Genomic DNA, 15,860 nt, shown 5'->3' on the forward strand with positions numbered 1-15,860 from the left:
CCTGCTTTGTGTAAAATTCAGACATTCTCCTCGAACCAGTCTATGCAATGGAAGAGGGTAAAAGACAGTGCCCTTGGCTTTCACAGCGTCAGCCACCAAACCCCCTTAACTTTAATGTCAGGGCCGCCTTGTGGGCACAGTGCACCCCTGCTCCCCAAGTCACTGGCATGCACACGCATTTCAGAAACGCAGGGAGCTTCTGGGTTTGCCCACAATCACAGCCAGGGAGATCAGTCACAAAAGCAGGATGTTGCCTAGGTCTTCAAACTCCAAACTCCAAGATTCTGACATTAAGTAATGGCCTCTGGACTGCTTTCTACATGAACTGTTTCTCTCGATAAGATGCTCTTTCTGAAGCTATAGGAGCCAAAGGGCAAGAGTCACATCTGGTTCCAAGGAGGGTCAGCTCATCAGAGCACTCCCCAGAAAGGAGGAAGCACCCCCTTGCCCTGACAAACAGCGGGCTGCAGCTGTGGCCATCAGAACTGGGCCCTGTGCCAGTCACTTCACAACCACCCTGTGGAGTGGAAACGGCACCTCCAGTCTTGGTTCCACAACACCCCCAGCACACCTTCCAAGCCCAGCTGGCAGCCTTAGTACGCTGTGCCTAGGCTCCCCGCAGAGTCCTCTTCTTCCCTCCTCCCCCTCCCTGGTCCTAACGCAGCTGCACTCTCCCCCCCCCCACTTCACTCGGAACCACGTCAAAGCCTTTCAACTCTCCTTGAAGACTAGGGCATTTCTCCCCAGCCCCACTCCATCCCCCTGCCTCCAATAATAACACATTCACCACAGTTTGTGCTAATAGAGCCAAACTATGGGCTCAGCAACTTTGAACCCTTATATGAATATACAGATTTCTGGTTTTTTCTTTTTGTAAAAAAGTAATAACTTACAAGGAAAATGGTCTTCTGGCCACATCTCAAGATTGGGCTCATGAAAAACTGGAGATTCATAGATTCATAATTTATGAAGGTTTAGGCGTGTTACTCAATAGCAAGTTCTATTATCTTGAAGCTAGATCAGACACAAGTAATCGTCTAGTCTACTCCCTGGGCTAACAGGTAAGAAAAACCAAGGTCCAGAGACATAGTTTCTCCAAATTCACACAATGCATTCTCCAGAGCCACTGACCCCGTGGCTGCAAGATTATCTCGAGAGGCTCCTGAGGGCCACGCTGAGCACAGGGGTCTGGTTAAAACATGGCTGGATAGTGGTTTTAACTGGTATTTGGAGCAGCAAATCAGCTCACTAAAATACCTTCTGACCACACTTTTCTCTGGCCACGGTATTTGCCAAAAGGACTGCGTGAGACACACCAAGCTCACTGGGTGAAGCAGAAGCCAGAACACTGGTCCCTGAAAAGTTCTCTTTCATTTTAAAAATAATTTTGGTCCGGTATTTTTTTTTAATTCCTTCAAGTCATAAAGCATAAAATTAACTAGAAATGATTTAAAATAATCTCCCCCCCCGAAATTTAACAATGGCTGTTTTATATTTCCCTAAAAACGAACTTCCCAAACAAGACACATCACCTGGGGCTAGGGTGGATGATTCACACACGGAGACTCCAGCGCAGGGACGTAAAGGATGGTGACGTTTTCCTGTTAATAGGCTGTGTAATCAGAATATACTAATGACCAAACAGTCTCAATTATAGATTCTTTTTAAGAATTGGAGCTGGTGCTCTTTTCGAGTCTGTATTCAAGACACAATGACTGGGAGCAACACCCTCTCTTACACTAAATGAGTATAAAGCGATTAGTAATTAGCATATCAACTATTTAGCAAGACCTTAGTCTTCTGGAAGGATTAGGATGTCTGATGACAGTCTGTGTGTGTCTAGCAGTGTGTGTGCAGCACAGTACATTTCCACGTCACTGTCTTCACTTCTCACAACAGTCTTGTTCACACAGGGTGTATGGAGAAGATGGAAACAAACAACAGAGCTGGAGGGGCAGAAGCCAGACTCAAAGTGAGGCTTGCTACCTCGACTAGTGACTCACACTGACCCGAGAATCTCATTCGCAGTGTGAGTTCTTTTATTAAATCCTCTCTAATCAACGAAGGCGAGACTCTGCACCATTCCTAACGAACAGATTACAAACTGAGATGAGAAGAGTTAAAATTATTTTGTGAAACAGAAAATGGGCTAAAGATTTTAAAAGGTCACTATCTACACTACTGTAAACCACAATAACTTCATTAAGGAGGCACTGAAATGCTAAAGCACATTTTATTTACTAAAAAGATAAAAACAAGGGCTTGGAGAACTGAAAGAGACTTACTTCTTCAAATAGGAAATACAAAAACACGTCCAAGCTGGCAAACACCACCTTTTAAAAGAAAAACTCGAACTGGCATCCAAATCCTCTATCTTGCTTACTATAAAATGTATATGTTAGCTTAGGATGCATGATGCCTGAGACAGATTTAGTGCCTGGTACATTTCCAATATTTGAAAAATATGGTGTTCTGCACGCACAACTCCTTTGACAAGATCCTGAGAAAACAGACCATGGCTCCTAAGACGATAAGCCATTTGATGTTGGCTTTGCCTTATATCGTCTTCCATAAGGGATTTTATGACCAATTTCAATTTTTAGAAACTGCATTTCAAAAGCTGCCCTTCACTGCCACAGACCCACAGGAAGAACAACAGTGTGCACCATGGCGTGCCACCACCACCGTGGGCAAGGGAGGCCATGGGTGCCAAGGTTGCCCAGGGCAGCCCTGTGCCAGCCTCCCGGTCTCGTGCTCCCCTCTTCTGCTGAAGGCTGGGTCCTGTCTGGGAGTCCAAACCAACTAGCATCTTATGAGAGGGAAGTCCCAGGGTGACACACCCTGAAGTACTCATTAGACAGGAAAACAGACTGCCTCTCTATGGCTGATATAATAACTGGGTCTAGACATATTTTGGATCCTTTCCAATAAATGTTCAAATAATGTTTGAATAAATGTTTGAATGTAATTATGAGAAAGTACGACTAGAGGAATATTGGTATAATATCATATCATGGCCACAACACAAACTATTTTGCCCTAAAAAACAAAAACAAGGAAAAGATTGGTTAAAATAAGAGAAAGCCTAGAAGAATTTTAAAGGAAAAGAAAAAGAAAAACCACCATACCTAACACCTACATATATAGGTGCCCAAGTGACGAGCTTCTGGCAAAGCGAGAGCCAAGTTTCATAAGGGAAACATCAAGGGCAACCAAGTCAAGGTGAGTCTGAAAGTATGCAAAGCAGGAGGCCTGCCAACACAGGGCTCCTTCCAGAACACAGTGTTTCCTCTACCTGCCTTATCAGGTCATCAGCAACAGCAGCGTGGAGACCCCTGGGTTATAGGAATTATATGGCAACTGAGTGCTCCTAAATGGACTTTAAGCAACAGGTATTTCCTGCTTCTGTCCCTCAGGCAATTTAAAGAACTTCACACCTAAGAACTTTCCTAAATTTCTCATTTTGTAGAAAAAAATAGTAAGATTCCTCAAGAAAACAGTAAACAGCAAATGGATTACTTAATTCTGTTAACTTGTACTTCTAAGGGTCCACCATCAGTTTCAAAGTTGAAGATCAGGACGCCCACTTTAAAGACAGGTACAGCCCCAGCCAGTATTTCTCAGTGGTTAGAGCATTTGGCCCACAGACTGAAGGGTCCTGGGTTTGATTCTGGTCAAGGGCACATACCTAGGTTGCAGGCTTGATCCCCGGCCTCAGTTGAGGTGCGTGCAGGAGGCAACCAATCAATGTGTCTCTCTCACACTGATATTTCTCTCTCTCCCTTTCCCTTCTACTCTCTCTGAGAAGCAATGGAAAAAATATCCTCGGGTGACGATTAAAAAACAAAGACAGACATGTTTCAGGGGGTAGCCAGTGTGCCAGACAATGCAGATGGCTTAGTTTCACATTCTACCTAAGTCCTCCAATGTGAAACAATTGACCTCATATATGTAAAAGAGCACCAATTTTATTTTGTTTTTGTTTTGTTCATGTATTTTCATTAAAAAGTTATTGCGATTTAAAAAATAAACAGAAAAAGAAAAAACAAAGTCAGCACAAGTCAGTTTCCTCTTAAAAAGACACACCACCTGGTTCTTATCTTGGTTCTGCCAGTATTCGCCATGTATTACCTGACAAATTATGGTACCTCCTGAGATCCTCTTTCCTCACCCAGGAATAATTTTGTTGACTATATTAGTTTATCTGGTCCTCACATTTTTTTTTAATTCTCACCTAAGGATATGTTAATTGATTTGAGAGAGAGAGAGAAACATCAATCAGCTGCCTCACATACGCACCCCAACTGGGGATCCAACCTGCAACCTTTTGGTATACAGGACGATGCTCCAACTAACTGACCACCTGGCCAGGGCTGGTCCTTACATTTTTAAAAATATATCTTTATTGATTTCAGAGAGAAAGGGGGAGGGAGAGAGAGAGACACATTAATGATGAGAGAGTCACTGATCGGCTGCAGCCCGCAACCTGGGCATGTGCCCTGACCGGGAATCGAACCCTGATCGCCTGAATCCTAGGTCAATGCTCAACCGCTGGGCCATGCCCGGCTGGGCACATTTTTTAAAAATATATCCTTCTGCTCTCTGACAGGCATCTGAGGTGCCAGGAACCAAGGACACAGTTTGCTAGCATTGCAAATGTTTAGGAGCTGGTAGAAGATGTATGGCATAGCCAAGGAGAAACACACTGCAAGGGGAAGAAGGGAAGGAAGACTGACCGAATAGAGTACCTCCTGTTGTTAAGTGCTGGGCCAGGAACCGTCCCTGGCTGCCTTATTTAATTATCACGAGAAACTTGGTGATAATACCCATCTCTATTTTATACATAAGGAAACTGAGACTCAGAGGTGAAATAAGTTCTCCACGGTTCTGGAGCAAGGACTTGTCTGGGACTTGTTCTAGGATGTCTGTATCTTCAAAACCAAACTCAATCTCCAACATCACAATGCCAGATGCTGAACACAAGGAGGAAATGAAAGGCCTTCCTTTTGACCAAAGCAATGGGAACTACAGACATGGGAAACCCCCCAGGAACAGGCCCAGCCCACTGTGCACATGGAAAGGGAGTTGGGAACCCACCAAGTGGCACTCACCCTTGAACTGCACTGCCGCTCAGGCACCATAGCAGCCTGGGATTTCACCCTACATACAGCATGTGCTGAGCTCAAAGGAAGGGACTCCTTTTTTGAAGGCGTACAGTGACTGACACTCCTCTCTTCCCACACAACCAATTGTACCCTAGACTCGTCTCAGCATTCCCGGGCCTCTGGCCTGGCTCACCTCTTTGTGGGAGTCTTTATGGGCTTCCAGAGTCTTCATGATCGTCAGCTCGGCGTAGTTTTTGAATCTTGCTGGCTGGTTTCTCAGAATTTCCCGTAAAACTCTCAATGCCAGTGCTCGAATGGAATACTGGGCACAGGAGGAAAAGGAGACATCAGCACACCACACAGTGTTTCACCACATGCACCAGTTGGCAGGGTCTAAGAGAACCGAGCACCCAGCTCTGGGCTTCCCAGCACCCGCAGGTGCCTCCACACAATTACACTGCTGACCTGACAGGGGCTCCCTGACAGCCAGCTCCATGAGGGCAGGCCTGTGCCCGTGGTGACATTCCCAGCACCCAGCACCTAAGAAGGACCTAATGAAGGTTTCTCAATGAGCCAAATGAAGACCAAATGAGGACAATGTATCTCTGGGGGATTTCCAGATTTCCTGAGGCTTAAACCACCCTTTGTCAGATGTACGAAAGGATAGGTAAAAAGCACCTGAAAAAAGCAACTGCATGACCTGTAAGGCTGTGAACCCTCCAAGGACAGCTGGAGGCCTGTCATTATTCCAGGTCTGCTGCCTGATGAGATCATGGGGGAGGGGATTTGTATAGGCCTTGAGTTGCCTAAGGACCTTGAGGCCCAAGTCATGTGTCTGGAGGAAAGCCATTCCAAACAGACCCCTAATCTCAATGAAAGAGAATGGAGTTTATACCAAACACAGCCAGAAAGTACATCCTGATTCTTTGTCACTCATCTGTACAATTCACAGAACAACACTCCATCCAGCACCCTCCACATGGTATCATTTTATCTCCCGGCCACAAAGCCCAACCACAGAGAAGTGCCTCAGAAGCCAATACTTTAAGAAAAGTTAACACAGACCTTTTATCACCATTCTTCTAGCTTTACTCAGCCCTCTACTATACCAAACCACTAATCCTAAGCATCAGAAAGCAATGGGGTCACCATGATATCCACCACTCTCCTGCTCACCTGTCTTCCATTCGAGTCACCCCACCATGACCCGGGTCATGACCCAGGCTCTGTCCAATTTCCGCCCAGTCCTGCCAGTGGAGCTCTTCAGCACATTCAGGCTACTTTCATTTCTGCTGGCCCACACAAGGCCCAACGTGGAGGGGTGCGGTTTACTTCAGCAACCCCTACATCATGCCCGTCTCCGCAGATGAAACCAGCTTCATGGGGCAAGGAGGCAGGGCTCTGACTGGACCCTCCCTCCTTTAAGAGCTATACAGCAAATGCCTAGTTTGCAAACTTCATTTAAATGTCACAGTGTGAAAAGGGCCTTTTATTTTAAAAATAACAATAGAAAATAATAGACAATTATATCAATCCATGGTTCCTGAACCCGTTGTTTGACCATTAGGGTTAGTGAAACTGTGACATACGCTGGGGTGAACCAAGACAAAATTTGGTGGAATGCAGCAAAGGAACTTCTCTGTTTCTCAATTAAACATGAAACAAAGCTCATGGTAAAAAATGACATTTTAAGAAATTTTGTGTTAAAGTGACCTGATATAGGAACAAGTTTCCCTCAACAACTACAAAGCCAATTATAAAAACATGCATATAAACTAGGCTGGGGCCTGTCTGCAAAAACATAACCTTACTACCTGGTGCTCGGAACACAGTTCAAACATGTTTTGATGTAAACAGGAAGCACAGTACCAAACAAAGCTGAAGCCCAACCCCACAGGACACACTTAACCCATCCCATGGGAAAGGGATGCACGAACACACGGCTCCTCACATCTTTGTCGCCGAGGGTCTCCAGGAGAAGTAGCAGGATGGTCTTGAAGTGCTCCTCCCAGACGCCCAGGCTGTCCTCCCGGGTGATCTTGAGCAGCTCCAGCAGGGCGCCTTTCCGCTCTTCCACGCGCTCGTTGTGGTTGGACAGCTCTTTCAGAAGGTCAGCCACCAAATCCGAATGGTCAATGGGCACTTGAGGGACACAAAAGACAGACGTCACTGTGCAAGGCCGCTGGCTGCAAGTGCTGCCTCAGTGATGCGGCCAGCCTCCCACTGCCCTCCAGTCTCTTCCCAGCATGCCTTCCACCTCGATCTGCGGCCTGGGCCTCACTCTACACCCTTGGCAGGTCATCCCACCAATTGAATCATGAAAACAGAGGTGTGAGAACAGGTATCAAGGACTGACATTCAATGTCTCTACCCTGCCTTACCATCTTTTCCCCTTCTATTTCCCCTGCTGTTTCATTGATCGATTCAGACAAGAGAAGAAACCTCCCAAAGCCCCTCCTCGACTGCCTTCTTTATCCAAACCCTATCTCCACTGCGACAGTCCTGTCAGGCCCTGCCACTGAACAGCCTCTTCCTAAGATCACACCCATGGAAGTACACACTTTCCTCAAGGCACTGCTTACAAGTCCCGTCTGACCAACATCCATTTCCTCTCGGAACGTCTGGAGTTTGGGAACCAGCACAGAAATAACCACCAGCCAAGGGAGGCTGTACAGCTTCCCGAGATCTCTTAGTGTCATTACTTGCAAGGACTCGAGCCCTGGTTTACGTGGCAGAAGAGATCTTTCTCTGCATGTTCTTTTGAGAGACCTCAACTCTGAACTCACTTTAAACAGAAAGGATGGAGAAACAAGCGAGATAAATCATCAGGAACTGCTTCACTTGCATTAGCACATTGTCTTAGATTCTGAAATTGGGGACAAACTCAGAAGAAAGTATGAAATGTTAAAAAACTATCATTCTCCCCCTACTATCCCTTTTACTTCAAGTCTTTTATTATACAGCTGCTGAGTAAATAACAACTAACATCCTAATCTCTGTTCCATCGTCAACAAGACCCAGAAGTGGGTAAGTGAAATGATGCTCCAATTCTATGAGCAACAAAAGGCAACAGCTCAGTGCTCCAGAAGGTGCCAGCCCCAGCCGACAGTGCTACAGCCTACTGCCCGGCTACAGGCCTGTGGGGATGCACTGCGCTGCCACCCGCCAGCAACGAGCAATTGACAGCCGTGGCCTATGCTTCCCCCACTCGACGCCCACGCACACCCGGAGGCCGTCTCCCCCACGTCAGCACGCGCCCGCCGGCCCCACAGACAGAGCGCAGCCTTCGGCCTTCCGCGCCCTCTGCACCCGCATGTGCCTTGTGAATCTGTTCCCCGGACAGGCCCTGAGCTCTCTGTGCCAGGGACTGTCTCATTCACCTCCCTGTCCCTGGCAAGACACACGCTTTACGACGCACAGCAGGCACTCAGTGAATGCTAATTGTTTAGAGTTTTAATTTAATTTTTCATTCAAAGTTTAAAAACAAACAAAACAACAGGCTTGGAAACAAAACAGATATATGTACGCTTTAAAAAAAAAAGACCACTAAGTTGGGTCAGCGTTAGCTCAAGCAGTTCCTTTGTCACGGCAGACAGCTAAAATGACCACAAAGTTGAAATAAACCAAAATGTGTACATAACAATGAGGTAAAAAAACAAATAATTAAGTTCCAAATAAAAATACCATCATACCAAAATATACTTCCTCACTTTTTCCTCAGTAATGGACATGGGTCTTTAACAGAGTCAGATAAAAGCCAGGCTAGTTCTATTCCATACTGAGTACGTTACACTCGGGGCATGTAACTTAACCTTTCTGAACCTTGGTTTCCTAATCTGTGGAATGGAACAGTAGTTGCTACGTCTATTAGACAGTGTGTAAAACACAAGGGCAGCAATGAGCGTGGCAATGCAAGTGCCAGTGCACATCCCAGCCCATCTCCCAGCTGCAGGCAGCCAACGCCAAGCAGTTCCGGTTCCAGGACAGCGGGTGGAGAGAGGAGCAAGCTCCAGTGGTGCTTCAGACCTGACCCCAAGCCCACTGGCCCAGCAGAGCTGCCTCACACTCTTGAGCTGGGTGCCAGGACTGCCTGAGCCTTCGCTCCCCACCTCGCTAACTCCTACTCCCCTATTCTCATGTCCACTCAGGCCCTGGTTCCTGGTGATGCCCTCCCTCGTGGGTACAGTCAGTCTCCTTCACTGCAGCTGTCACAGCTGCAATCAATCTGAGGTCACCTGTGCACCTGTCCACTTCCTGACTGCTGCTGAGATGAGACTGGAAGATTCTGGAGGGCAGGGACTGTGCATCCTTTTGCTCAGTTTTGCCTTCCATGCCCAAGCACATGGCAGGAGCTCAACATGGAGCTGCTGAACAAAGGACAATCGAACAGACCCCACATTTCCATTTCCATTTGACCAGCATGCTGAGAGTTGGTCTGACAAGAGGGGAAGCCCATGGAAGAAACTTCTGGATGGGGGACAATCAAACAAAGACAGACAAACCATCTCGAAGCTGCTCCATGTCATCGTCAAATACGGCCTCCTTCAGGGCTGTCTTGTCATAGGTATTGATGGTATCCGAGTAGGGGTACAGATTGTAGTCTCGCACCCGTGGCCCAGGGAAGGCGCGCGGAGGCTGGGTGTTGAGGAGGGAGGTCTTGTTATCCAGAGCTGTTCTGCCTCCTTCCACCACATCACTGCCTCCCCGGCCCTCGGTGGCCGGGGATGCAACTCCACCATCCCGGGATACCTGGAACACAAAACACCATCAGTTCCTTTTTAGGACTTTTAACAAACTTGTCTTTAAATTTTCAGAAGTATTAAAAGAGTCAGAGATTTCTCACTTGAAATCTGGCCACGAACAAAAGAACAGTTGTTAGAATTTCAATTTGTAAATATCTAATTCATAAACTACTTTAAAGGGAACTGAATATGCTTATATTTTCATTAACTTACAGGTAAAATCCATTTTACTTTGTATGTGTGATTAACTTTACTCAAACATTTTTTTGAGAGATTAGTAACATGAAATTCTGGGAAGTCCTTTGAGAACAAAGCCTGCACACCTGATCCCCACTCTTAGAAATCTCCTGCCAACACTGTAGCCTATCACTTTCTTTACAAACACCAGGGTTTTCTCACCGGAGCCCCGACACAACACCAGTTTGCGCCAATACCGTCACAAGATCTAGCGCAGTCCAACTGTCCGAGAAGTCCTTATATCTAACCATGGCTAATAATCTCTAACAATGGAGGACTCAGTATCCCCTCCAGATCACTGCTCCTGTGGATGTTTCTGACTCTCAGAGCTGGTCTTTATGTTGGGCTAAAGAACAGGTAGTTACAATTTTCTGAAAAATCTTTTTTCTAATATATTCTGAACCTGTCCCTTGTGTGTGTCATGCTCCTGACTGCCTTCGCTCTCAGGGGTCCTTTCTCCTGAGCACAATGGCCCTCTGGTACCCTTTGCAGGGTGGCACTGGAATAAGAGCAAGTACCGCTGACTGCTGGGAACAAAGCAAAACTATCCTCCTCATCTCAGACATGCGACTAAAAAACGAGTAAAAACATTTTCAGGCAGCCAGATTGCACTGGTGCTTATGCATTTGTTTTTTATAAATTGTGGTATAATACACACATCACTTTAATCCCTTAATTCCAAGTGTACAATTCAGTGACATTAAATCCATTCACAATGTTGCATAACCATTACCACTATGTTAGATTTTGGACAAAATTTTTCATTTTTCCTAACTAAAACTCTGTATCCATTATATAACAGCCCCGCCCCTCCCAGCCCTGTAACCACTGTTCTACTTTCCATCTCTATGAATGTGACCACTCCAGTGCCACATTCCACTGCAATGTGAATATTCCACTGCACCTACACATCATATTTTAAAAATCCATTTATCTGTTGATAGCTCCTGGGTTGCTCCACCTTTTGGTTATTATGAATAATGCTCCTATGAACAATGGCATAGAAACATGTGTTCAAGTCTCTCCTTTCAACTTTTTTGGATTTATATCTAGTGAAATTGCTAGAATGCATTTGGTTAACAACTCCCCCAAAAAAGACTGTATACTAATATAATTACAATTACTAATATAAAATACATGCATGGATATGAACAAAATGACTTAACAGGGACGATAATTCATGGATGATTTTAATTTTTTTCTCTTTGTAATTCTTCTAAAAATAAAGCATTGTTATAATGAAAAAAAATCATTTATAAAGGGGGAGTTTTAAAGATTAAAGACATTTAAAATATAAAGCTAAACTATCCTAATCCTAATCACTTTTAACAGAAAAATCTTACTTTTTAAACTTCGCTTATCCCCCGTCCTTGTCTACACGCAGATTTTACAGCACACACTACCATGTTTTGTTTTCCTCATAACATAAGCATGCCCCTCATAAATAAAGGTTTATAACCATAATGTTTAATCACACCACTATTTCTACTTGTGTTTTAATAAGATTTACTGAACTATTCCCCTTCTACTAATTCTTTAGTTTTGGCCATTATAGATAATGCTAAAATAAACTACTCTGTGAAAGTAATTATCTTCTTTCCTTTTGCTGAGTTTGTTAAGTTAGACTATTAAAGTATATGAAACTAAAGTCACTTCTGCTAAATATAACTTCGCTAAGCTCCACACGATAGCACCAACTTGCCATGCCGCCAACGACACCAGTCCCTCCAACACCAGTCCCTCACAGCCTTTCTGGCATTAAGTATTGTAACGTCTACTTGAAACAAAGCAGAACAATCTAGAAGTAAAACGGACCTCAGCACAGGTCCTGTTGTGCCCCTGTAACTAGTCCTAAGGATGGACTGTCCCGCAGCGTTCCATGCTCTCCTCTCTGCCTCCGCGAACCGTCTTCTCTGGCTCTGACGTCCACCCTGTGCACTTCCACCTCATTAGACCGGTCAAGCTCACGAGGAAGGAGGCCGGCTCCTGAGGTTCACATTCAACAGTTTTATATCTACCTCAGCCTCTTAGTTAAAAATCTGGTAATGAGGGGCCAAGACACTGAGTTTTAAACCTCAACTCTGATTTTCACTCCCCCTCTTATGCTTCCACCTCCGAGGCACACCCTCCAGCAGGAACAGCCCCATCTCTACAACATTAGGTGTGAAAGTTGTGCTCAATTCTCCTTCTAGTCTTGCAGCTCTCACATTCCAGTCCTCCCCCTCTCCCCACCCCTGACAGAGCTGAGGCTTCTTGAACCAGGCTGTTTACTTTCTCACTACCATGCTTCATTCCTTCCAACTCTCATCAGAGTATTTTTATGCTTTAAAAAGTCGCAAACACTTAAATGTTCCAAAGCAGGGTACTGAGGATGGCTATGGTATAACCATATGAATTACCATCCAGCCACAGAAATTCACATGGAAGAGCAATGACAGGGAAAGTGCTCACATCCTGTGCTAGACAGGACACACACTATGTCACTTTTACTTTAAAAACACTCTGCATACACCCAAAACATATTAACACATAAAGGAATAGAAAAATACACAGTAAAACGTTAACGTTCATGATCTCTAGAGATGGTGATTTCTTCCCTTTTTGCATTTTCCAAATATTCTATGTTGGCTATATATTACATTTGTAATTGGGAAGGGGAATGCCTCAGGCACTCACCTTCTCCCAGAGCCTCCACTGTTCCCGGCAGGACTTCTGTTCGCTAATCAGAGCCCTTCCCCAGCCCCACCAGTTGCTCTGGAAAGCTTTTCCACTTTCCTCACCACAACCGAGTCCCTGGCCTCTTTCCACTGACTGCCCAGAGAAGGTGGGAGCTGTCATAGGGAACCCCCTCATCTTCCTGCTCCCAAACAAAACCTGCTCACCCTCCTTCCTGACTCAGGCCAATTCCTCCACCAGCGCCCAAGGCCCATCCTACCCACGTCCTTGGACCTGTGTCCACCAATCATCCACTCCCCTCCCTTGCACAGTCAGCCTTTTCCTCTCCCCTGGCCCCATCAGCACTCAAGCAGGCGAGTCTCTCCCATGTGAAGCCCCTGAACACCTGCACCTCTCCTGTCTGTTACTTGAGCCACACTTCAACCCTCTGTAATCTGTTTCAACTCTCAATTCTGCTCTGAACTCTGCTCACAAAATCCAAGGGGCTCCTGGAAGAAACTAAATTTGTAAAGTGTGGACTGTGACTATGTGTAAAATTTACTTAAGGAGAATAGGAAAGTGTAAGCAGTGGGCCCATTCTCAAAGAAAAGGTCTTTGCTCTATAGCAAAACACTGCGAGTTTTATGTATTTTAGGTTAACACAGAATTTTAATGTAAATAGTAAATTTAAAAAATCCAATGGAGCCCCTTCTCTCCATAACTGACCTGATGTGATCATGACCACACGCAGCTTGAACCGCCTGGCTAGAGCCTTCTTCCTGAAAGTGTCCCCTTGTTTCTGTGACACCATACTTTCTGGATCTCCCCATCCTCTTTACAGCTTTACTTCCAACTTTATTCTCCTGTCTTTTTCTTAGTGTCGATGCTCCTTTGGATTTTACCTTTACCTGGTTGATTTCACTCACTTTTCTTTAGTTATCACCAAGCAACTAGGTAATCAAGTCTCTATCTCCAGCCTAATTCACAGCCTAAACTTCAGACAGGTATATCCAGAGGCTAATGGATATGTCTGCTTGGATACCACAGGCCTTGCAAGTCACATATATTCAAAAATGAATTTATTACTGTCCAAAGGGGTTACCATATACTCTTTTCCTCCTCCTATGACATTTTCTCATTGAATTGCACCAGCACCTACTCAATAGTCCGTCAGACTTGTAACTCATCTATTTCTGCTTTCCCCCACTCAATCCAAATTCCTTGGAATTCTCCATCTGAGTGACAGCAATCTTTCTAAAACTTAATGTGACCATGTCACTTCCCTGGTTAAAAACCCTTCAAAGACTCTCCAGTGTCCCCAGTGTAGAGTCAAGACACTGCCTGAAAATCCCCCTGGGTGAGACCTTCCTAAGCCCATCTCTATAGCCTCTTCTCCAAGCTTCCCCCAAGACACAGCATGCTCTTTCGCTCCACTTCAGCAACCCCCAGGGGCTCCTACAATGTCCACTCCCATCTCTCACTTTTTCACACCTGCTCTAACACTCTCCTCCTCAACCTTCATGCTTCAAGTCAGAGGATGAGTCATCTCTTCTGCAGATCCATCCTGGGCACCAGGACTGGCCATGTTGGGTCTTGGTGCTGAGCCCCAGCCACCCACCAAACCACAACCTCCTGCTTATTTGCCTGCCTCTGCCTGAGACTAGGGCTCCCAGGTAGCCATGCTGGTAACGGATTCAGGCTATTTTTATCACATCATGGGAACAAAAATATGTCCAGCGCAACAAAAGGCATTTAACATCCTTCACAAAGACAACAAGGGTAACTCAAAATTGCCTTGGGTCTCTAAAAGGAATACTCTCATAGAGGCTAAAAATAATGATGAAGTTCAGCAATGACAGTGGTCAGTGTTCAGAGGAATCATTAATTATCACTTAATCGATATACAGTTCTCGATTAGCCTGGAGATACTTACAATATCACAGTCCTTCTTGCCATCTCGTTTAATTGGCTCATTCAGATCCTCTTGGCTTCGAAAACTAAATTTTTCAATGGCTTCTGTAACTCCACGCAAAGAGCTATAGATTTCTTCAGAGTTCAGGTTCTCTGTATCATAGTCCAGCATGCTAAAGATCAAAATATTTTCTTTCTTAAACTGAGGCATATGCAGAGAATTGATATATGTGCATACATTTCTTCCAATAATTTATGTAGAAAGGTATTATAGTTTTGTTTCTTTAGGAGATTTGGAATGAAAAGAAGACGTCTTTTATCAGAGCACCACTGCTGGACAAGTACACATCCTCCTTGTCAAACCTGGTCCTACACACACCACACCAGCACTCAGAACCAGTGGGGAACAATGACCAATAACCACGGAAATGCAGGAACTCAGAGTGGGGACTGGTGACTGAGAATGCGTGAGGTAATCAAAGTGAAAAAGCAACTTTCGTATCTTGAAGATGAAAAAAAGTAGTTTGGTTGTTAACTGGTCTCAAATGTACAAACTTAAATTAAGAGGAATGAGCACTTCAAAATAAAACTAGTATTACAAATTTCAGAGGAGCAAAGACATAACTTCACAAAGTTGGGTTATGCTCACCAGTATCAAAAACGTAAATAAAATCCTGTGTTAAAAAACTAAAAAACCAACCCTGTAACTCAAAGTCAGCTCCACCTTACCAATGGGCTCCCGAGAGTCTAACTCTGTCATCTAACCTAGGAGCCTGCTGGGAATATCAAACCTGTAGAGATGCTTGTACCTGGAGTTTTATAATAAAAACCGATCTTATAAAGATGAGTCAGATTCTAGGAAGATGTCTAAAAGCACTTCAAAAAGCCAGAAATATTTGTCCCTTAAGGGACAATGTGATGCCAACTGCTATCCTTTTAAAAGATTTAGCATAGTTAAAATGAAATGAAGCAAAAATCCTCAAAAGCCTTTGGTGTAATGCAGTGTGTCAACAAGTGGCCTTTAGGTGTCTGACGAATGCACAGAAACAGAAGATCCTAAGAACAAAAACCATCAACTGCCCCTCACAAAAAATATTAAAAAAAACATGGATAAATACACGAGTATAAAGAAAGCAGAACATGAAGCAACAATCAGCAAAGGGCAAGTCAAAACTGTAACTCAGTTTAGATGTCACTTATTTAAAAAAAA

The 15,860-nt window shown here is 44.7% G+C and overlaps 1 protein-coding gene across 9 annotated transcripts in view; it reads right to left on the minus strand.

Moving 5' to 3' along the window:
* Positions 1-15,860, minus strand: part of CLASP1 (cytoplasmic linker associated protein 1) — a 267,488-nt gene that overhangs the window by 19,950 nt on the left and 231,678 nt on the right. For all 9 annotated transcript variants that reach the window (XM_087819914.1, XM_087819916.1, XM_087819919.1 and 6 more), the window contains 4 exons: positions 14,673-14,823; positions 9,608-9,854; positions 7,057-7,247; positions 5,299-5,427 (listed from right to left, as the gene is read on the minus strand). In XM_087819914.1, the coding sequence (XP_087676040.1) occupies positions 5,299-5,427; positions 7,057-7,247; positions 9,608-9,854; positions 14,673-14,823 (718 nt within the window). The remainder of the gene's footprint in view (positions 1-5,298; positions 5,428-7,056; positions 7,248-9,607; positions 9,855-14,672; positions 14,824-15,860) is intronic.

The sequence above is a fragment of the Miniopterus natalensis genome, chromosome 8 (genome assembly GCF_054644295.1).
Source record: "Miniopterus natalensis isolate mMinNat1 chromosome 8, mMinNat1.hap1, whole genome shotgun sequence".
Taxonomy (NCBI): Eukaryota; Metazoa; Chordata; class Mammalia; order Chiroptera; family Miniopteridae; genus Miniopterus; species Miniopterus natalensis.